General features: G+C 39.5%; 1 protein-coding gene across 1 annotated transcript in view; it reads right to left on the reverse strand.

Annotated features, from left to right (window-relative positions):
* The window catches only part of adam12b (ADAM metallopeptidase domain 12b), an 83,515-nt gene that overhangs the window by 19,511 nt on the left and 40,851 nt on the right, over nt 1–23,153 (reverse strand). The window contains exons 5-12 of the mRNA XM_053332847.1: nt 22,585–22,661; nt 21,603–21,792; nt 20,466–20,531; nt 19,543–19,614; nt 18,913–19,082; nt 18,263–18,347; nt 15,948–16,096; nt 1,562–1,739 (exon numbers count right to left, since the gene is read on the reverse strand). Of these exons, the coding sequence (XP_053188822.1) occupies nt 1,562–1,739; nt 15,948–16,096; nt 18,263–18,347; nt 18,913–19,082; nt 19,543–19,614; nt 20,466–20,531; nt 21,603–21,792; nt 22,585–22,661 (987 nt within the window). The remainder of the gene's footprint in view (nt 1–1,561; nt 1,740–15,947; nt 16,097–18,262; nt 18,348–18,912; nt 19,083–19,542; nt 19,615–20,465; nt 20,532–21,602; nt 21,793–22,584; nt 22,662–23,153) is intronic.

The following is a 23,153-nucleotide window of genomic DNA, read 5'->3' on the forward strand; positions in this document are numbered from 1 at the left end:
AACAACTCCATATATTATTCATCTTCTCTCTATGTGGCTATTTCGCTGGTGGTGCTGCAAGGTAATGACAAGATGTGTTGAAGGTTGAGAACTGAAGGCAGCTGGATTGTTGGACGTCTAATTTCCAGTTGATGTGTGGTTTTATGAGTCTGGCTGTTTACCTCTTGGACCTGACAGGCCTATTGTTTAGAGGGGAGAGAAAAAGTTGCTTTAATCTTTCTGTCTAAGTGGGCTCACAGATCAAACAAGCAGGCACTCTGTGGTGACATCATGGAGGTTATGGGAGGGCAAGCTGGCAGAAATGGAGCTGGCAAATGTAAAATACACAGATGGTTTGTTGGTGGTCATACACAATGGCTCCACAAAAATACTATGTACAGTTGCCTCTAAATGATTGACTACATCGTTATAACATGAGTTCAGTAAATAATCAAACCCATTAGTAAGTCAATCAGGTTTAAATAGTTAGTTATAAAAGCTCTAGAAGAACTACAGAAGGGACCTCATTGTAGAGGTTAACTCGGATCCAACCAAAACTAATTCTCCGGGTCCGTTAGGGTTCGGGTCTCTCATTTTGTACCCGAGTTAACCTCTACCTCATTGTGTGGGGTTATCTCAAATGGATATATTTGTTGTTTTTTTAACTTTGCATTTAAAAAAACATAATAAAAACATTGAAAGATTCTTTAGATATGATTAAACTTCATGAAGATAAAAACTAACTTCACTTCCTAAGGTGCCCTGCAGTGTGCGTGAGTGATAAACACAGTGTATAGTATGGGGGTGGATACATGCATCAGAGTGTGGCCAGTTGTTTGGGTGGCAGAGCCAAAGAAAGTATGTTTTTGCCTCAGCCACATCACCCTCTTGTTTGTTTCCTTTGTCACACCACTGGACAGTGCTTTGATTAATGGGCCTTCAACAAGGAAATGACATCACTGTGGCAGACTGTCAGAGCACTGTTCAGCACACATGGGAGACTGAGGGGAGGTGTGATGTAAATAAAACACTTATACCAGAGGTCTCAGGTGGTTTTCTGTGCTTTTAGGCTCTTTTTTCACAGTGCTTTTAAGTTACAATAACAACATCAATGTCATGAGAAAGTTTAACTTGAAGTTTGTTGTGGTTTGTTAGGGGAGTCTGTTGCGAGCTGCTGAGTCTCTCAGTGGTTTTGGATGATTGCTTACAGGACAGTTACCATTGTTTTCTTTCGGCATTGGGCTTTGTGAAGGGAGTATCAAAATACAAAAGTACATGATACATGAAAATATTTTGGCTGTTTGACCTTTTTTCATGATTCATGGTCCAGTCACATAGCCTGGGAGAGGGAAGTTTACTCTAAGTGAAAATGAGATAAGCTTCTTAATCATTCTGGCTAAAGGGCCACCCACTGAGTTTGCCTGAATTTGCCAGTTTTAGATTGTGTTTATTCAGCATCCAACATCTTTTTTTACTTTTTGTTTCACATCCACATAATTATGCCGAACTGTCCAGTATAACCACAGAGTTGGATCTACTCCACTGGAGCAGATGACGACGAAGCACCGTTCTCTTGACTTACCTCTGGCTCCCCGCAGTCACATTCCTCTCCCTCCTCCACGTAGCCATTCCCACACTTCTGGCCACCGTACAGCACCTTGACCTCTGGCATGTTGTAGAGACACATGCCCACGCCTTTCTCCAGACTAGCTGCAAGGTCCTTTTTACTGCATGTACTGAACACTGTTGGGAATGGATACCTACAAGAAGAATGAAAGTTGATTGTAATAAAGAAATGAAGAGACATTAGAAATTCCATAAATTTGCATGAGACAGAAAAAAAAATCCTGCTTCATGTATACTTTTACTGTTCAGAAACCCAAATGAATTCAAGAGAAGTGGAATCATTCTGCGGAGCCGCCTAAGCTCTGAGACAGGACACAGACAGAGCTCTGACTGGCCGCCTTTGTTAAATCTGCTCATTCAAGGGGCCTTTTCACACAAATTTAATGGTCTACTGATATTGTATGAGCTCCAGTTCAATACTGAAGATTTTCAATCCAACTCAATATATAAGCGGGTCATCACATGTCCAGAGAACCATTTTCTCAGGCAGCTACATTTTCATGGGGCATATCCTAGCTAGTGTGGGCCAATTGAAGTAACTTACTGAAGGTGGTAGAGTGAGGAGGGGTATGTTGAATGTGGGCAATGTGTGTGTGAGCATGTGTGTGTATGTGAAACTAGATAAAAATAGCAAGCCTGAAACCACATCATTTCTACCGCATTAATTTCACTCCCTCGTATTGCTTACCTGAAGTGCTGACTAATGTCTAATTTAGTGAGGAAAGAAATTGGATTTCGTATTGAAAATGAGGAAATGTTATGACTTTAAAGATGAAACTGCGCGATATGCCAATAACAGCTGTGAAGCCCGGGGTAATAGTCCTCCTGCTAGAGTGAGCTTGTGCGAGTCGACAAACCAAAAGGACCAGAAATAAATAGGGAAAGAGAGAAAAACTAAAATATTATATGAACAAGTATGAGGGAGAATACAGTGCTATTATTCTGATGGGGGCACAAATGACCCAAAAGAAGAAGATAAGGAAAATCCTCTTAGGACGGAGATGAAATGCTGGAACAGACATAAAAATGGCAGAAATATTGCTGCTCAACCTCTCAGGCTTGTGTCCTGCTCTGACTTTGACTATGCCACAGGACATACAATACAACAACACTGTGTAGCAGCCTGGTTCTCATGGTGGGTCCCAGCAAGCAAACAAGAACAGCATCACAAAATGACAAAAAAAGCAGGCTTTTGCGTATTAAATAAGCATCTAACAACTCACACAATCACAGGGGACAATGAAAAAGGGGATGTGGACAATGTGGGGTAGCAGTGAGCAATGGCTGGCAGAGAGGACTGGCACAGATAGAAATTGCTGGCAGTGGATACTTGAAAAGCTTGACTTTCGACAGAAACATGTCATACATGCACTTATGACTGACTTGGGTCTTCAAAAGCAACAGGGCATGGAGGCTGTCTGCATAGCTTGCGGCTTGACAGGACAGATTTGTGAAAATTTAGCATTACACAGAATATGTTTGTGGAGGCTGGCGTCAGACAGATGCAGTAGGGGGGAAGGGGATGGGGATGTGTGATGCTTTACCTCTGCCTGAGGGGGATTTGGCTGCTACTGCATGGATATTTCACTGCTGTTAGTTGACTAAAGTGAAGCTCCTCCTGGGGGGAGTGGAGATAACGGTGGAATGGGAAATACATCTGTTTTTTTAGATTTCCCAAGAACACAGAAAACACAAAAACATCCTCTTCTAACGGCCACCCTCGGGTGCAATCGCTTTGTCCACATCAATCAGACTGTCCAGCTTTGAGTGTCGGCTGCTTTCATCTCTCACTGACCAAAAGCCAACCTACCTGTCTATGTCTGCCCTTGTCTGTTACTACAATCCCACTTGTTAGAGTCTTTTTACCACACACATAGTCAGGAAAAAGAGCCTGGCTGTCCTGAGCAAGTCCAAATCAAGCATAGAAAGACATGTTTCAGATCTGTATGAGGGGGTCTGGAATGTTTATGAGGGGGTACACACGTCTGTTTTTAATAAACTGGCATTAATAGTAAAAGTTGGGATGGTTGTCAGTTGTAGATTTCTTCACTGAGGAAAATCAGGTTTCTTCCTTTGACCAAATTAGACCCACATGGAAAGTATTAGCTGGGTCCAGTTATACATGTTTTTTTATAACATGAATTTAGGTCTGATCACCATCATTATGTATACAGCTATACTTTTCTTGAGGAGAGCAGTCAGAAGAGAGCATATATCTTGAAGGGTTACTCCCTTTTACAGACTATTGACTGATTAATGTTCTCTCTTAAATCTCTTAGCATTAACCAAAAACTCACTTCATCATCTACGTCCGGTTTACTTAGGTAGGATTATCTTGACCAAGCATTTGTCCACCAGTATATTATACAGCTCCCCCACTGGCTTCATGATTTAACATAAGAAAGATATATATAAAAAAATGTCAGCCAAAGTTGACTCTCAAAAAAGAAACTGGATAAATGAAATGGTATTTAAAACCCAATTAAACACAACTCTCTTCAAGTGAGAAATTAAGATGTGCTCTGTCATTTAAGCGTGACTATTTAAAGATGAGCACACTGAGCAGGAATAGCAGGAGCCAAGAAACCATTTCAAATGATGCAGGATTAACTGATGTCCAATGTGGCCACTGCATATGAACAGAGCTTTGATAATTGAGCTGACATCCTTCAAAGTAGCAGGTGCCCTCCCCCATCCCGGTAACAGATGTGGTGTCAACCTCACTGGGTATCCAAGGATGCTGCGAGAATATCTTATTTCTCTGTCACCCACTGCCTAGTGCACCTCTTAATGACAACAAGCAGATACAAAGGAGTGTATTGTCCAAACCTGAATGAGCACAAAAGCACAATCAGGGACAGAATCTGAGGAGGTTCTTTCCAAGTGTTGCTGTGACATTGGCTGATTGTCTGTGACTGTCAGGGGGAAGAAGAGAATGAATCTATATGAACAGGAAAAAGATTCAATTATTCAATAAGTGATGCAGATGCTGACTGTAGAAGCCGAACGTTTCAGTTCATTGAGCAGGGAACAGTGGCTTTTTTGCTGAAATCATTCTCTATATAATGTTAACATATTGTAAATCAAATGTAATGCTTAGTGTACCATTCTAACCATAGCTATATTTAAAGAAATGCAGTATTTAAAGGCAATACCTCAGTCTGAGGAAAGAAAAAAGTCGACACCATGAGGCAAAGAAGTCAAAGTTTTGAGTAAACCCACAGAAAGACACACCCTAAATGAGCATTAAATAATATAAGAGCAGCTGAAATGTGCAGATCTCAGTTTGGAAAAGACCCACTTCGACAGTGCGTATTATCACAGCTGAGACCACACGGCTGCTCTGCTGTCCAGGAAATTAGCCAAGCAGAAAGTGTAGGTTTCCCTGGATATTATTAGCTTAAAGCCCTGAACCCTCTCCAGGTGTAGTTTGCTGGGGTGGAACAAATTTGGCTGCATACACCAGTTCCAGAAAATCTAATTAGCCAACTGCTTTTCTGGCTATTCGTAATATTTGAAAGACAAATATGTCATTCACCTTGAGAATAACATACTGTTTAAGATTATAATCTCATTAATTTCAGACAGTCTCATATAGTGATACTGAAAATATGTGGTGGTATTACAAGTAGTAGACTCAGTTCCAGTACAGGTATTTACCCTCTCCCATATTGCCACATCTGTTGATTTTCAGAGGAGGGATTTGTATAAAATTCCAGCAATTCATACTTCGTTAGGTTCAACCATCTGTTGTCTATACTGCCTATACATTCAAGATGACTGTAGTGCCAGCGCCTCATACACAGATCAGGAGACATAGTTTGGCAGAAGGCAGAAACGTAGGCAAGTTTATGCACTGCCATGTATTTTGTGTTTGCAACCACTGCATTGTCTTCTCAGTTATGTTTAAGATAAATTCCCCTAAGGACATTAAAGTTTACCTAATCAATACTTAACAAAACAAACCCCAGGAATTTCAAGAAGCAATGTAAAATTGAGGGAGACATATAAATCAACACGTACAATACACAACCTCACAGCAAACTGCAGATACTACTTTACTATAGGCCATAAACTGGTCTTTTACCTTCTCTGTCTGAATATACCATCTGCTAACGTAAGTAGGTAGGTAGAGCTAGATAGATATGAAGCTTTCAAAGAATACACAATATGAAACAAATCAATGAATGAGGATTTTTCAGTAACTGCTGACAGTAACAGTTTATCTACAGGCACATTTGTACACATGTGAGTGCATACATGTCTACTGTAGAAGTGTTTTACCCTTCCTTTACCCTTCCTTCCTCCACTTGACTGTACTCAGAGGACTTTTTAGAGGACTTAATGATGCACACCTGTTTTCACTATCACTGATGGGACTGCACAGGCGCAAATAATCAAATCAATAATGTATGAATTAGCTGGTGCAGTTTACATGGTCTTGTTCTCATGCATAATCATTGTCACAAAGTCATGGGACAACTGAATATTAAGAAACATTATAAGTAATACCTGTACTAGTTCAGTTGTGCAGATGATCTCCACCGACATCAAAAACAGAACAGTAATAACAAAAAAAGGAAAATACATCTCCACAGTAGTACTGACCTGTTTTAACAAATCATAAACTACAACAAACAAACAAAACTACAACTACAACTGATGAATGATGTAAGGAAAAAAAAACTGGTGATGTGGGGAAACTGGGCCACCTGAAATAGAAAGGAAGCAACCTTTCCGCAATGATTCAAAATGATCTTGTAGCATTGAGATAAGCCCTTACAGTGATTTAGAGATACAGGCTTTAGTACATCAAGTATCTTTTCCTGAATATACAATCATACTGTATGAGCACTACAGATGATTCCTGTCAGTTTGATTAACTCAACACATGAGGCAAGGCCGGTGGGTTCAGAGGAGGAAACGTCAGTCTGGATGAAGAGTGAAATTGGTCCATAGACAGTAGAGGCATTGGTCACACGAGGGCTATTCTATTTGTAGGCTCTCTGACTGACATCAAGCTGCCTCTATCGCCCTCTCAGCTGCACCACAGACTGACAGGCATTTAGTCCGAGTTAAGCAGGAGAGACATGTCTGACCTTTTGGCAAATGTTAGGCTGCAACACTGGCAGGGGCCTGTGGTGATTAAATATCAGGAAAAAAGCAAAACACAAGCTAAATTTACCGCAAACATTTACTCGCACTAGCTTTCTCCCATCTCTCCACACCAGAATATCTTCATATAATGACATTTTTTACCTTCTCAACTCACTTTCACTCTGTCATTTTGACAAGAAAATAACACAAGTCACAAGCTCCCTCATATTGTTTTGACAAAGACTTCACCTCTTGGCCATAAAGTTCAGCCATAACTCCCTGCTGTCTTTCTCCTTCCTACCCAGTTATAGGTACAGACACAAGAAAGTGCTTTTGGAAGTCTTTTAAAAGTTGTGGGGATGTTGGGAGGTCCAAGTCTGTTCCTCTCCTCTGTCCTTTCCATTACTAACACAAATCTCTCCTGGCAAGTCGTTATGGCTCATATGCCTGTCAAAAACATCCATGTGTGTCCTCTTGGATTCAATGCAGCTTTTAATATCATTGACCACAACACTCTTATTGCAAAGCTCAAATTATATCAATAATAATAAACTTTTACAAAGTGCTTCACATGAAGATAAAATACAATAAAACAATAATAATTAGTTAGTCGTTCCAGAGTTCGGGGGTCCAAACTGCAAAATCCTGATAGCCCTTAGTCAATAATTAGGCTCTAGAAATGTACGGAAAGCCAATATCAGCCAATCTAATAGGGCGCCCAGGTATATAAGGGGGTTACTAGATATAAATTGGGGCCTGGTCATTTAAAGCCTAGAAGGTCAACAGTAAAATTTTAAAATGCGAAAATGAACAGGAAGTCAATGCAGGAAGGCGAGAATTGGGTTTATATGATCTTGAGAGGAGTAACATACCCGGAAAGCAATAGGAGTAGGAAGGCGTGGGAGCCCCACAGGTGAGCGGTCCACAGGTGAGCAGACCAGATCAGACAAAACTGACAAGCAGATCGTTTTGGTGGGGGAGCCAATGTATAAAACCAACAGAGCTGTGTCTGCCGAATCTACTGCAGAGTCCACATATCAATACAATTTACAAACAATTCACAAATAAAGGTCTAGCAAATAAGATGATTTCTGTTTTATCATTGTTTAGTTTGAAGTAATGCTGAAAAGGTACGAGTGTAATAAGTTGAGCAGATCCATTTTGACCAGCCCAAGTTTCAAGATGCTGTTGAAGAATGCAGCAGTCCACCATGTAAAAGGCTACACTCTAGTCTAAAGGGACCAGAATGGAGCATTCATTTTTATCTGCACTAAGGAACAAGTAATTTGTCACCTTAACTAAGGCAGTCTCAGTACTGTGTAGAACTCTAAAAACAGACTGATAGTTATCGAGAATGCTGGTAATGCTCATAACCAATCAGTTGAGAGGCAATAATTTTCTCATTTGATAAGAAAGATATTTATAGGCTATATATATACTAAAAAAATAGGTTGACATGAAACAATAGCATTGTTAAAATGAGAAGGAAAAATACCAGTGGCCAAGGAGCAATTCATAATTGATAAGATGCAGGGACTGACAGTGGGCAATACGTCTTTTAAAAGTTTAGAGGGAATAATATCTAGCCTGGCAGAGGATTTAATATGAGAGACTGTGGTTTCTAGGACTGAGAGGGAAATTGGCTGAAATTGAGTCAGCACTGTACAGTTCAAGGACATTAGGACATGTGTGTTTGAAACGATATTCTCCACCTTTTCAACAAAGTCAGTCTGAAATTCCTCTGCTTACTCAGGGCTACGTTCAGTGTTACAGGTGTAAGAACTACTGACAACAGAATCTTACGTAAGACTTTGGAGTTTTAGGAATTACTGGAAATCAAACTGAAGAAATAGGCTGATCTTGCCTCTTTAATAGCACGCTGATATTTGACCATGTGACTTATTAGTATGTCAAGGGAGAGTTGTAACCTATTAGCCTTTCATACACATTCAACTTTTCTGCATTGTCTAAAGGGCCCGAGTGTACTCACTGAGCCATGGAGAAAAATGATGCCTTTTCTTTCTCATTTTGAAAGGAACAATACGATCAAGGATAAAGAGGCAGATATTGTTGAAAGAATTAGCCAGGTCGTCCAGGCGCTGTTGCTGCATAAAAGAGCTTAAGTATTGGAGAAAGATGATGATCTTTGTAATATGCAAGTATTGTGAGAACAGGCAGGGGATTTGGACCATTAAACTGAAACTGTAGCACCTGGGAGGGAAAATGTCCTTGCCGACGTGAGTTTGATCCAACAGGAGGATTCAGGAGGCAGCCTGAGGAGCTCTGGTGGTGATGGAGCAGGACCACAGAATAATGGTGTTACTATCTAGTACCGGAGCTGAGCAATAGCTGGTCCTGTCTTGCCAAAGGAGCCCAATACAGCAAGAGTTTTTCTGACAGCAAAATAAATCTTGTGGTATTCCATGAGGAAGTTGCTTGGGTCCACTTTCATTTTCAATTTTCACACATGTTTAACCATGAGCTGTTAAAATTGCTGATGTAGTTTTGTATACTGATGACTCAACTTGTTGTTTTGTGTATCATCAACTTCAGTGGAGCTGAGAGAGAATCTATATGTTGAGTTGCACAGTATTACCAAATGGGTGAGAATGAATAAATTAGTACTTAACATTGCCAAAACTATATGTATTTTATTTGCTGCTGAGAAACGCATAAAAAACCTTCAAATTGTAAAGATAGAGAAGCCAGATTAAATATTCATTGTTTTTTCTGAGAGGCATAAACAATTATCGTGGCTAATTATTTTGCTCTTTCGGAACCTTTAATTGTTTTTAGGTTATATCCTTAATTGGTTATATTTGGCTTGGATTTCTTTTTTTGTTGTATTGATAACAGAATGATTTTAATTGTTTGTTTTTGTGTGGACCCCAGGAAGACAAATAAATAATAGAGAATGTGTGCCCAAATAGTTCCTTCAATGTCATTTTTCTTCTGTTTGTCTCCCACTCTCACTCTCTCTCTCTCTGTGTTTCTCTCCCTACTTTACAACTGAGGGAGATAAAAGACAAATAAAACCACTGCTTACTTGCTCTGCCTGTCTATCCAGGCATAAAGCACCTCTCTGCGGATCTCTCTCTTTGTGCCCTGGCCCTGATTGCAGCTGGCAGCGTCACTGATAATCACGTCATTTAGATGCAGCCTGTCCTCTCCTCCATTAGCATGTCTAAGCCAAGAGTATCCAAAACACACAGTCAAACAAGCTACACTGCTTTACAATGTAGTGTTTAACATTCTGGAGGCATTTGGGCTGAGAGTCAAAGCAGGCTGCTAATATATATTTAAAAAAAAAAAGGGAAGCAGATCTATGATGGGGGAAATGAGTTCTATATTGGTTGCTGAAATTGTTGGTTTTGTCAACAGGAAACTGAATTCATCCTGACAGTTCAGAAAATTCAATTTGGGAGATAACCAGCTAAGTCAGGCTTGAATTTAGTTCCATAATTTTAATCTTTCAAGCTGGCTGAGAAACTCTGGCAAAATGTTTTCCATGACAAACTTACTCCATGGCCTGACGCACCACAACAAATATTATATAGACAATACCATTGTTCAGACAGTACAGTTGATCTCTAATCCTAAACACTAAAACAAAAAGAAAAGTCCATTACTTTAGAACTGTATTAACTGTTTTTTATACTTACTGACTATTTTACACCAAGTGAACAGACTGTGAACACATGGTTGTTGTATGTTGGTGCTAAATGCCAGGCAGTTGTTTTAATGCCCTTGTAAAATAAAAGGTTAAACAAAGACTTAAAGCGTTTGGCTGTATATCACTATGTATTCTAAGCATGATGTGGAAATGGCTCGGACAGCTAGCCTCCATAATTGTACAACCCCTGCCCCCTCCTCCCACTGTAGCATTGCAAGTTTCATCCTGCCACCAAAAAAAAAAAAACAGTTTCCCTGCAAATTTACTGACAGGTTAATATTCACCTTTAGCTCGGTTTTTGGTTTCCACAAACTGCTGAAAGAAATATCTGCTGCTTTACCCTAGTTGCTAACTAGATGGGCAGGTAGTGTCTGGTTGCCAGAGGTGAAAACAGTTGCCTGTAGTGGTAAAAATAAGCCAAAAGAATGAAGTTGCCTAAACAAGCTTTTTAAAACTACAAAGTTGGTTGATGGTGACAGTTCTTTATGATGACTCTCAATTTTATTCTTCTATTTATTATGTGTTGTTCAACTTGTGTTTACTATCTTCAGTGGGTTTCTGCTCTTCTTATAATGCTTTGTCTTTCTTTAATGTCTTGTCTATATGGTTTTTTTATTGCAGTGTTGTTAAAGGTGCTATACCAAAAAAAAGCCTTCCTTTGCCTTTGTGGGTTTCACCATTGTGAGCTAGACTACTAGTTATTTAACCCACTATTTAAGGATTATTTTCCCATTCTAGATACTGTGTTTATTGGTTTTGTGCATGTGCTTCCATATCTGTATTCTAAATATAAAGATAGAACCAGCAAATGGTTAGTTCAGCTTAGCATAAAGACTGAAATATCAATCAATCTTTATTTATATAGCACCAAATCACAACAAAAGTCATCTCAAGGCACTTTTTACATAGAGCAGGTCCAGACCGTACTCTTTAATTTAGATGAATCTCACTCTCCAGTATGGATTAAAAATATGGTAAAAACTTATCACACAGTATGTCAGCTATTCCTTTGGTATGAAAATATTAGTAAATGCAGCTTTATGTACTGACAGAGTATATCAGGTGGATATAAACTGAATCTAATTGGTAGAGCATATTGCAGAGCTGTTACATTAGTGTGTATTAGATTGTACATTACAGCTGTATCTAATAAACTGGTAACTTGACAACTTATTATATAATCTTTCAGCCTTCCAGTTTTTTTATATTCAGCTCACCACAGCATCATAGAAATCAATGAACTCCAATGAATTTTGTATTAATTTTCACCTTCACATGAGCATCAGTAGCTACACTGCAGCACAGTAAACGATGGTCAATGCACAATTAAAAATATTAATCAATAAATAAAAAATACTGATACTTGGAATCAATGTATCAAACAAAAATTGTCAGGCAAAATGTCATCATATCAGGTTGTATAGATTTATCCTGCACCCTTTACAATACAAACAGAAGAGCAAGTTTCACATTTAAAGGTCACTGATCACCTCTCACAACTATTAATGTGTCTAAGCAGAGTGTGAGTGAAGAAAAGGAGCAACTGTGATTTATTAACCTATTGCTATAAAAAATTCAATAATGCCGTGACTCATTCTAACCCATTTAGATCAGAGAGTCATATTCCTAAACTCTCTGCATGACATCATTCGATATCTTTGGCTGATGACAAGCTAAAACAAAGTCGTCATATTAGTACACTGAGTGCATATTTCAAAAGTTAACTGCATAAAGCCGCCAGCGGTGCTCAATGTGCATTATGCATCTGTTCTCTGAAACAAATGTTATTGTATGAGAGCAGCAGGATGAGCTCACTGTTGCTAGTGTGCACAAACAAGCACAGTTTTTGACATGCCTTCCTCCCTTTTTTTACTGGTGTAGTAAAATGTAATTTAAGTTTTTTGTATAATATAAATATATATATTCTTGTATATTGTTAGTTACTAGTGCAGTGCCTATTTGGAAAAGGCCAATTGCCTGGCCTCCGATATTGCTGCTTTAATGAACAGAACAATGAATACTATTGATGTGTATATGGAACTTTCTACATTCTATTATGCACAAATGTGAAGTACTGTGAATCTTTTCTCATTTTCAAGTATGATGAGGGCTGGACTTAAAACTAAAATACATAACAGAAAGCTCTTGGAAAAAATCTGCATCCTAAAATAAAGTGGATCGATCATACTGGACCCTTAGATCATGTATTCTCTGTGGCTTCAGTTAGATTAATTTGAGTGGGGATTTTTGCTCAAAAGATCTGTGCTTCTATGAGACATAGTGGTTTTGAAGTGGCCATAGGGAGTAGCCTAAGAGTCTGCCCATTCTTGATTAAAAGCTGTTTTTACAGATCAGGAACTAAATGTTGAATATTTTTCTCACAACTCATGCAGGGACTTGAGGATTTAATGAACACTTACAGACAATATTTTGAGTAGTCATTTTGTTATTTAACTATATTACGAATCTCATTTACCCATTTCCAGTTAAGATGCAATTTCCAAATCATCAAATTTTATCTAAATAATATCCACTCACACAGATCTAAATTCATTTCCAGATTCAGAAGAGAAATGCTCCACTTCAGTAGTGGAGGACAGTCACCACTTTAACTCCATGCTCTTTTTACTCCTGGACAGCATACTCTGTGCTCAGCTTGTTTATTTAGAGTTTATAAATATTAAACATTTTATGTGTCCCAGTGTTCCATGTGAAAATACTCTCTGTAACACAGCTCCTGTCTCTGTTCATGACAAGCAGCAGAGCCATAAAGCACCACCCTGCTGCTGCAGAGGTGAGCGGCTTGATGTTTGCTTGTTTATTCAAAGTTTATTAATATTAAATATGCTGCTTGTCCAAATTGCACCCCATTTGACACAGGACTTCCTTGGGTTCTCAGCAATATACATACATACATATATACATACATACATATATACATACATACATACATACATACGTACAGAGATGTTTTAGCATCAGATTTTGTAGCATATTTGAAGTACGTACTCATGAGCCACCTGTGTTTTCCTTTCACTGTGTGTTTGTTGATTAAATGTTCGCATAACTGAAAGAAGCTTTAGAGGTGCAATCAATTTCAATCAATCAATTACAATATCGACTAAACAATGAACCGATTAATCAAGAAAAATTGAATCGATAATGAAAAAAATCTTTAGTAACAGCCCTTACCAGCTTTTTATCATATCACTGTTAAATGACAATAGCCCCTCAACTAAGGTCAGCAAAATCACACATCCACAGGGACTCTTCAAAGACTCTAATTTAGAACTGGTTCATACACAAGCTCAGTTTAGCTCATATCTTAGTTAAAGTCAGTGTAGAGTAAGAATAAATATGTGTTCTGAGTTTGACATACCACAGAAAAGTGTGTTGTTAACCACCCTGCAAAATTTAAATGATTAAAAAAAAATCGCCAAATATATGAAATTGGGCTTCAAAGTTGTGTAAAAGTCAGCCTCTTTCTCTGCTCCCAAACGCTGTGGGAGTGCTTGGTTGCTGAAACCCCGCCCCCTACCAAGTGTCACCTGTCAATCAAATTCACCATCTCTACCAGAAACATGGACGCTACGTCTGAGAGCTTTCTGCTGCTAACTCAGCGGCTAGCCCGGCGGCTAACTCAGCTAACTCAGCTAACTGTAGACTGTAGTAGTAGTAGTGTGTGCTGAATGTATTTATACCTCTACAGCTGCAGGGGCAGGTTTATGCTAATCACCGCTGTGATTTTTACCCGCCCACTAAATCCTGAACACAGAAATCTTGAAACACAGTTTGTGAAGCCTAGCTCCACAATTCAAATCTAAATGGTTGAAATGCTTTTTACACCTTTTTTAGAAATACATTTATGACCTATTTAATGTGTTTAGAAGAAAATGTCTGAATGCACTTTACACAGTCTTTAATGTAATTCTTGCTAGACCACAATACTGCAAACACCTATTTACATGTTTTTACATGAGTGCATTCCACTTTTCTGTCTGTCCTCCTAATTAAGTGTTTGCTCTCTTTGTGTCTTCGATCCATGCTGCTCCATTTCCTTCCTTAGAACAGACTAAGGTACAATGAAAGAAGAAATCTTGGAAATGTCTTGGTATTTAGTGTCTGGTCTGGTTTATTGTTAATCAATGTGCATCAGGCACAGACAACTATAGTTTAAAGTACTTCATAGGATCCATCTAACCAGTAGGAAATTGGCAGAACTCTTGACAGGAGGAGATGAAAATGTCTTGGGATGTGGACATGATCCATGCAACCACAGCCAAATGTTATGGTTTTGTCTGCAGCTGGAAGATTTCTGGGCAGGGTTTTAAATGTATATGGCACAGTTACTTTTGACAGACATATTTAGGGCAGCAACGGAGGACTTAAAGATCACAAAACCTTTAGTTGTAGCCTCCTGTACACTGCTTGTCCAGTGTCTACAACATCATCTCATCAGTGTTATCTGGAGGATGTAATGGCACCCTCAAACTCAGACAGCTTAAGCATGCTACTCAAGGCTTAACCAGAACTTTTTTTAATAAAATCTGGTAATCTTTCATTCTATAACTTCAAACCTGGACAAAGCCCCATTAATGTGTATGATCCAACCCCCCCTCCCCTTATAATACACGATATTATATGTATGTTGAGGTTGTTGTTGGTGTGTGTTGGTTGGTCTGTGTAGGCTTGTTTGTTTGTTAAAAGAACAATAAAAACATTTGAATAATAATAGTAACTGTGTCTTTCACCCTTTTGTCTCTCTCTTCTTCTCAGTGCTGTGGAATCTGTCCTGAGCACATTCACCCATGGCTTAGGAAACTCTCCATCAGACAAACCAGACGGGCATCAGACTGAGGGTGAAATCTGGTATTACACTCTGGGTTTCCCTTATCTGCTCACTGTTTACTAACAGTCACAGAGTCCATCACTTGCAGCTACACTGTTATCTCAGCGACCCAGGCAACACGAATAGAATGCTAGAGCAGCTGCTTTAGTCTCAGGCCAACGTGTGTGTGTGTGTGTGTGTGTGTGTGTGTCTTTGTGTGGATGTTTGGGACCCTCTCCTCATACAACAACAATTAACATTGGAGCATCATGTACAGATGAAAATTGTCCAACCTGTGCAACTAGTGAAGGTTAATTAATCTTTTTTGACTGTTCATGTGCAAAATAAGTTGCTAATTTATTCAGAAAAGTTAGGCTGATAAACATTTTAATCCCATAGCTGTGAGAAACAAGGATTTAAAGCGTAAAAACTCTGAAGCTCTAAATCAATGCAGCCAAAACGGAGAGGCACAGTCTGAAGTCCCCATTCTAAAACTTTTTTTCTGAGGTGAATATTCTAAATCTAAAGCCAGTTCAGCCAGTTCTGTCCATAGCAAAAAATGCTGTAAATAAATGATGAATAGAGCACACGTTGAAAGGTGAATGTGTGAAAAAAATAAGCATCAAACAAGTCTACAACCACAAAATATACAGCTAAAACTGTCACTACCAACAAGTGACTGTGGTGCAACAAGTACAGATTTTGTTTTGTGCTTTTTGTATGGAAAGATCATACAAGTCTCACCCTGTGGAGGGGGTCATGATGCAGCCTCCACGATCAACGGTCATCCTGCAGCCACAACCGCGCTCTGGGGTGTCGTGGTTCATGCCAAAATTGTGTCCCAGCTCATGGGCCAAAGTCACTGCTGCACCCAGTGGGTTCTCAGAATGATCCTATGATGGGAAAATGACATGATTACATTATAAAAACAGAACATCAAAGTGCATTCATTATGTTTAATCTGTCAACTTACAGGTACTTGAGCAAGCTTTAAGCAAAAACCATGCTAAAGAGGAGTGCACAATCACTTGAGAAAAAAGCAAAAGAAAGAAAAGAAGGAACATGGAAAGTTCAAAGAAGGCAATTTGTAAGCTGCAGATTCTAGAGACAGTTCATTGTCCGATCTGACCCCCTCATCATTCCTCTATTACTTATTCTCCTCATGCAGGCCTGAATTCATCTGTCATTCCATTACCCCAGCAGACCCATATCATAGCTCCACAAAGCTACTGTTGTATGACTCACTACTGCATTGATAAATGTTTGTTTTGCCGACGGACAAGAGAGAGGAGACTTCGAAGAAGAGACGTAGATATAAGGGAGAGTTTGGAGTGAGGCCATCAATGTAGTACATATTCCATATATACCAAAGTGAGACTGAGAAAAAGGGTTAAAATATGAGGAAGATTTCTGTGTTTTTTTTGGCTAACAGCAACTCTTCCTGCTGCAGACAGTCACAGAGGGAGAGTCTTCCTCCAGCTGGTCAGCGCTGCTTTTAGCTGCTGAAGTTAAAACTGTTTTGATCAGCATATATTTGAAAATGAATGAATGAAGCGGGCTACGTGGTTTCACACACTCTCACACTCAAAACTGGGGGCTGGGGGAGGTGGGCGTTAACATTCTACCATTTATATACATTTCATGACGTAGAAAACTCCCAAAAGAAAGCAACTTGGCTTCTGCATATGTGACTGTGGTCTTTGAATGTTCTCTGCCATATAGAAAATCACATACTTCCTTTGAAAGGCAGAATCATATGTCAAAGTTGAGTGAAAGCTGAGCTATTTTCTGCTCTGATTACAGAGCAGCATCACAGGGAGCTGCAACCCACATTTAACAAGAAGGATGGGAAAACTTTCCCTTGCTTCTGTTATGTTTATCAGTGTGTGTCATGTGTGTTTGTACATGTATTTGTGTGTGTGTGTGTGTGTGTGTGTGTGCGTGTGTGTAATTCATAGCCTTTCTCACAAAGTGTTATACAAGAGTCAGAAGAAATGGATGACCATCTTGGAAACCACAGTCATTACTCTGAAGCATCTACTGTATAATCTATTGTAGTGTTGCTGATAATTTGATAGTGTTGGTTAAAATCAACGAATGTTCTGATCATTTTTGTGATATCATTTCCAGCCATGTGAGAAAATAACCTTTCTCCCAGACAAGAGTAGCATATAAAAAGTGGATATTGTTAGCAAACACATAACACATAAGGACCCAGTGAAGTTATTAGAAAAATAACATTAAAATTTGCAAACTGAAAGAACATGGGGACCACATAAAGGATTAGAGGCTGATTAACACACGGCAGTGTATGGTTTAAGAAAATGGTAATCTCGTGCGGCTGCCCTCTAACTGGTTACAAGGACCTTTAATCATGATCCAAGCCATCTGCCATCTGTAAGTAACGGGGAAGACAAACATCTGGAGTAGCCTCATCGCAGCTATGGCCAGCAGAAAACATAATCTATTAATGGGGATACACATCTGGGCTTGGGCCTAATGGCAGTGGGCTGATAGCCACTTTGTGATTTGGCATGGGTGTCAAGTGCGAGTGCGGGCAGAGGAACCCAACAGGCAGCTAATTTATGATGAGTAATAATTTTGTGTACCAGGGCTGATGTGCAGTTGTGTGTAAAAAATGCATTCTGATTCAAATGTGTGCTCTGTAAGAGCTCGCATAAACTATTTATCACAAAGCCCCACCAGGCTTTTTAGAGATGTCACAAGAAAGCCAGATTGAATGAGTGGAAGACTTACAAGGTCCTTACAAAGGTGTATGCATGTGCAGTGCAAAGCCTTTGAGAGTATATTATTACAGATTCCTTTGTGTACATGGGTGTAGTAATAGTGTGGGCATGAAGGTTGTGGGAGCGACAGCACAAATATCATTATATTTATTTATCATAACTTTCCTGCCAGACCTGTGTGTGAAGGCCCTTCCAACAAACACTTCCAACAAACACCTTTTACTGTAAATCAAGCCTGGAACAATGCCCACACTGATACAATCAGGCTACACAGAGGAAGAGGAATGAGGAGGGTGAAGGTTTTATACTCACCATGACAATGCCTCCCGACTGCTCAACTGTACACATGCTCATAATGGGCGCCATGCCAATGGTTGTTCCCTGGAAGTAAACCCCACTGCAAAGGAGGACAGAAGCAGTATGAAGAGTACCTCCTCTTCAAATATTAAATGTGGACCGAAATGGTGCAAATTTATTATTACAGCTGGATTTTTTAAACACTCATAGGGTTTTGAATTAATTTCCTATCAGTTGACGGTGCATTCTGTTCAAGTTATTTAGAAATACAATACAAAAATTCACAACAACATATTCGACAATAGTATTTTCTGCAAGTACCTACAGTTATCAAACAAGGCAGATGAGGATAGGCCACATTATGTTATGTCACCCAAAGAGCAGTGCAATGAAAAATACAGTCATGTATAGAGACATTTCTGTACAACCCAATTAAACCAAATAAGTTTCTTTGCAGTGTGGATGTGCAAATTAATTGAAATGCATTATTATTTCATGTTGTACTATCAATGCCATATGTTTTAGTTTGATGTGACTGTATTGGGTTGGGTGTAATGGTGATAATGGCAACTGTTTTATTTACAATTGAAGTTTCAGTTTAATGTACCAATATGTACATTTGTTTATTCATTTCTGTGGTCAGTTTTTCCTGTTTAAGTTTCCACCTTATGAGCTGAGCATTGTCGTGAGGTTTCTGGGGTAGCAGTTTGACTTTCCTCCAGTCAAGGAACTCATGCAGGGTGGTGAAGGGATCCTGAGTGATGGGACATTTATCTGAGTCACTCCACACCTCCAGACCCACCAACGCCACCCGGATATTCAGGGCCCTGTAGAACTGAAGGAAAAGCCAGATGCATGTTGACAAGCTGAGAGAATCAGTGCGAATATAAAGCCCAAGAGGCTTATGTAGGTTAGATAACATGAATGATCAAAAGTTCTTCAAACAGATGTATGAGACAGCGCTACAGCCTTTTACCTTTGGTTGCTCAAATCACTGAATTATGTCATATTTTGTTATGGTTGCCCTGAATCCTCTCTTTTCGTGTTTTCCACTTGATCAGAGCACTTGTTTACCATGTCTCCATTCATGCTTCTTTAAGTTAATCCATCTGCCTACAGTATCTGCTAGCAATAGATCCACAGCTCTGGCAAAGGTTTTAGACAGACTAATAGCAGCTGTTTTAGTAGGACATTAATATATCAAACAGTCATCCCATTAATCTCTGCTGCCAGCAATATTTCTATTTTAAAAAAGTGATTTATCCCTCCTGTGCAGAGGGGAGAGGATGCTTTACCTTGTCTACGTAATTGGCTATCTCTGCCAGTCTCTGTTTCACCTTCTCCACGTCCTTCCCCTGTTTCTGAAACTGGATACAAAATTACACGTTATTAGTGGTAGAAATTGGAACATTTACATCCACAAGTAGTTATGCTGCAAGAAGACATGAATGATACTGCAGTTTCTGTCATTTTCAGAACTAAAAAGCATGAAGCAACACAGAGAACCCACAAAGGTATTATTTTGTGTGAATGAGATGGCTAAAATATTCACAGCCAATACGTTTTCCTGTGTGTTGGGCAGGTTGTCAAGCTGTGACCATCTGGATCTAGAGAAATCTCCTAGTGTTAGGGAGACAAACGGCAGGGCCACAGGGAGCAGGTATACTGGCAGATCTGACAACTTGCAAACCTTTGCATCCAAATTGCAGCTAAGTCAGGTCTTCCATTTCCATCCTACTGTGTATCCACCTGTGTTGGTGCTGGGCTTCTCTGACTGCACTTTGAAGCTAAGCATGACAACATGATCGTTTTTCTTTTCCGTTTCCCTTTCCCTTTTCCTTTCCCTCCTTTCCATTCAGTTTGCTGATACTAACAGAGGGCTGCCAGGAGAAAACCCCACTATAAGCACGTCAGTGCTCACAGAGACTCTTCTGTATCCATGTGGCTTTTTCCTGTTTCCTGTCTGCTCACTCTACCAGGGAGTCGTACATAACTTCCTGTCAAAACAGAGCCAGAGAGCCACTGCCACCAGACCACAGTGCTTGTTGCACACTGACCTAATTCTGCAGCTCCCAAAGGACCTGCTCTACTGTTACTACAGCTTAGCCTGCTTTTTTCCCTCGCTCTTTTATAACATGAAGGGTTGTTGTGTTTTCAGTGTGTTGTTTATCTTGTTCAGACACTGTGTTTGTGAATGGAAGCAAGGCAAGTGCATTACCTCTCTGTTGTCTGCAACAATGATCAGCTCCACGTATTTGGTTGTCTGCTGTGTGTGTCTTTTATGCTGAGGTAAAAAGAGAGGGGTTGCATGTTAGAAATACAAAAATACTAAAAAACTAAAATCAATAATTATCAACTTGTCCTTCTATATGTCTGGCTGCTTTGTCTTTGAAACACTGGCAAATATGATAGACACAAAATTGATGAACCGTTGCTTCCTGTGGGGCATTTGAAGACTTAAAATCAGCCTTTTCAAGCCTGTCCAACAACAGAAGTTATGTACAGGACAATTTCTTGGCTGGCCCCTGTGAGTCACATAATCCCCCTTAAAAACCGCAATTTGTTCTTTTTTTATACTTTAGCTTCTGTATGGATTAAGCAAGATAGATTACATGTATTAATTAGGGAGCTTCAGAAGTGCTGGTACACAGATTCTCCAGTCTTTACGCTAAAGTAAGCTAAGCTAACAGATGCTGGCTATAGCTTCATAATTACTGGACAGATATGAGATCAGTATTGGTCTTCTCATCTAGCATTTGGCAGGAAAACAAATGAGTGAATTTTCTAAAATATGAAAGCTGTAAAGTAAATAAGCCATTTACAATTTCATCTAATTTCACTTTGAGCACTGTAAAGCTTGGGAAAAGCCAGGATCTGTCAGTTATGGTAGAAGTGATGTTCTTGTGAAAACCTCAAAGTCCAAAATATTACCCAGGGGTCATTAAGTGCTGTATGTTGGTAAATTTCTCTTCCTGATTCAAATGGAGGGCTTTAATACTTGGGAATAGGGACAGATGGATGCCGCACCTGCTCCATGCAAATCATCAGCCAAACCTTCTGCAAGGGCCCTTGAATTTGGGCTCTGAGCACAGATAAAATGAGTGTCAAGCCCAAGGCAACACCCTCAGGGAACTTATCCAAACTGGCATACTGGCCCGTTTGCCGATCTTTGGTCAAATGCCAATTTATCTTCCATCAAGTGACAGAAGCCTTACCCTTCAGAAACTGTTTGACAATTAAATACTACAAAAAAAGGCTCATACAGATGATACAGATGACAGTGTAGCTTTGAACTGTGACGTCTAATGGCTCTAATACAAGCTTTGTGATAAAAACAACATAATATCAATCTCACCCTACTGTGGAAGGATTGGAAGGGGCTCTTTATGTGGTTTTCAGGGGCAACAGAAGACATGTTGAAACCATGGCCACAGGCTCCAGGGGTCATTTTGAGTTCTTCCACTCGGTAGATGAAGTGAGCCCCAGTGTCACGGCCAGACACAGGCTCGATGATGAATGTCTTGTTTTCAAGTGCGATGAAGCCTCTGCAGAGACAGCAGTGCAAGTCTGAAAACAAAGCTTCAAAGCATAGCCAATCTCTCAAATGCAGAATTTGATTGAATGTGTCTCTCTCTAATGAAATATGTGACAACTGAGGTAGCCATTTTTTCTCCAACAAACACACTTTTAGTAAAGCCAAATTGAGCAATAAAACATTGTTTTATCTTGGCAATGCAACAAAGCCATGCAGAGTTTCAACCCACAAGTTAAAACTCTTCATGACTTTATGTACAAAAGCCCTTTCCTGTTCACAAATGAGTTCAATATTATCTCACATCACCCCTTTTTGTGTACCTTCTTATTCAAATGGCCACATTGGAATATTTATCACAGATGATTAACAACTTTAATTATTTCTATCATTAGCCTTTATTGCCTTGCTAAAAGGTTGTCATAGCAAACTAAACATTTTCTGTTTCCTTAATGTTTAATTAAGCACGAGATAAGATTGTGTAACTACAGGCTTTTTGCTGATGCCCAAATCTCAAATCTTCCAATTGTAGTAGGTCATTAGTAACAGCTAGCTGCCAATTACTGTCAAAATGAGAGGATATATTTACTGGATGCCACTGTGGACAAAGACAATGAGGTGTGACATTTTCTCCTGTTCCTGTGAGTCACACACCATCTTACTGACAGAGTGCTTAAGGGGCTTAAGAGCGATGGGTTGCTGTGCAGAATGACTTTAGTAAATATAAACATTGCAGTGGCAAATAGCACTTAAAGGGCAGCTTCGAGATGCTGCTTGAATACAAAACGCTGGTTATGCTTCTTACCGAAGGCCTGAGCAGGCGCTGAGGGTGACATCAGAGTTTGGATGTGCCTGCACTTCCCCATGGTAGTAGCAGTTATTCTAAAAGAGATAAATTGTTCATATAAAAAGCCTTTACACACTGTAGATGAAAACGTTTTATGCAAACAAGCCTTGTCCCACTGGATAATGTCATTAAAAATGTATTACATTTTTAAAGAAGGAAAGCTGCTTGTCACATTTCCTGCAGCAGTAGCTTTTACCTGACATCAAAAGAGCAAAAGGGGACAACATGCCGTGGAACTGTGCAGATTTTGTTAAGTTATGTTCATTTAAATAAGCATGCTGGCTGTAAAACAGGCTTTCTTCCTCTACTTTTCCATACACACAGCCCATTTGAAAGAAATACAACCTACACAGTTATAGAGAGGAAGGAAAACTGACACAGATGGGAGGTGACAGTAATTTGGTAATTGTTTTTCCTTCATTATTCCACCAGAGTCTTCTAGTAGACGAGAAAGAAGACATTTAAGGCTCCACAGACATAGTGAAAACCCTGATGTCTGACCACAAGAACAGAGGAGGAAGTGACTC

The sequence above is a fragment of the Scomber japonicus genome, chromosome 14, assembly GCF_027409825.1.
Source record: "Scomber japonicus isolate fScoJap1 chromosome 14, fScoJap1.pri, whole genome shotgun sequence".
Lineage (NCBI taxonomy): Eukaryota > Metazoa > Chordata > Actinopteri > Scombriformes > Scombridae > Scomber > Scomber japonicus.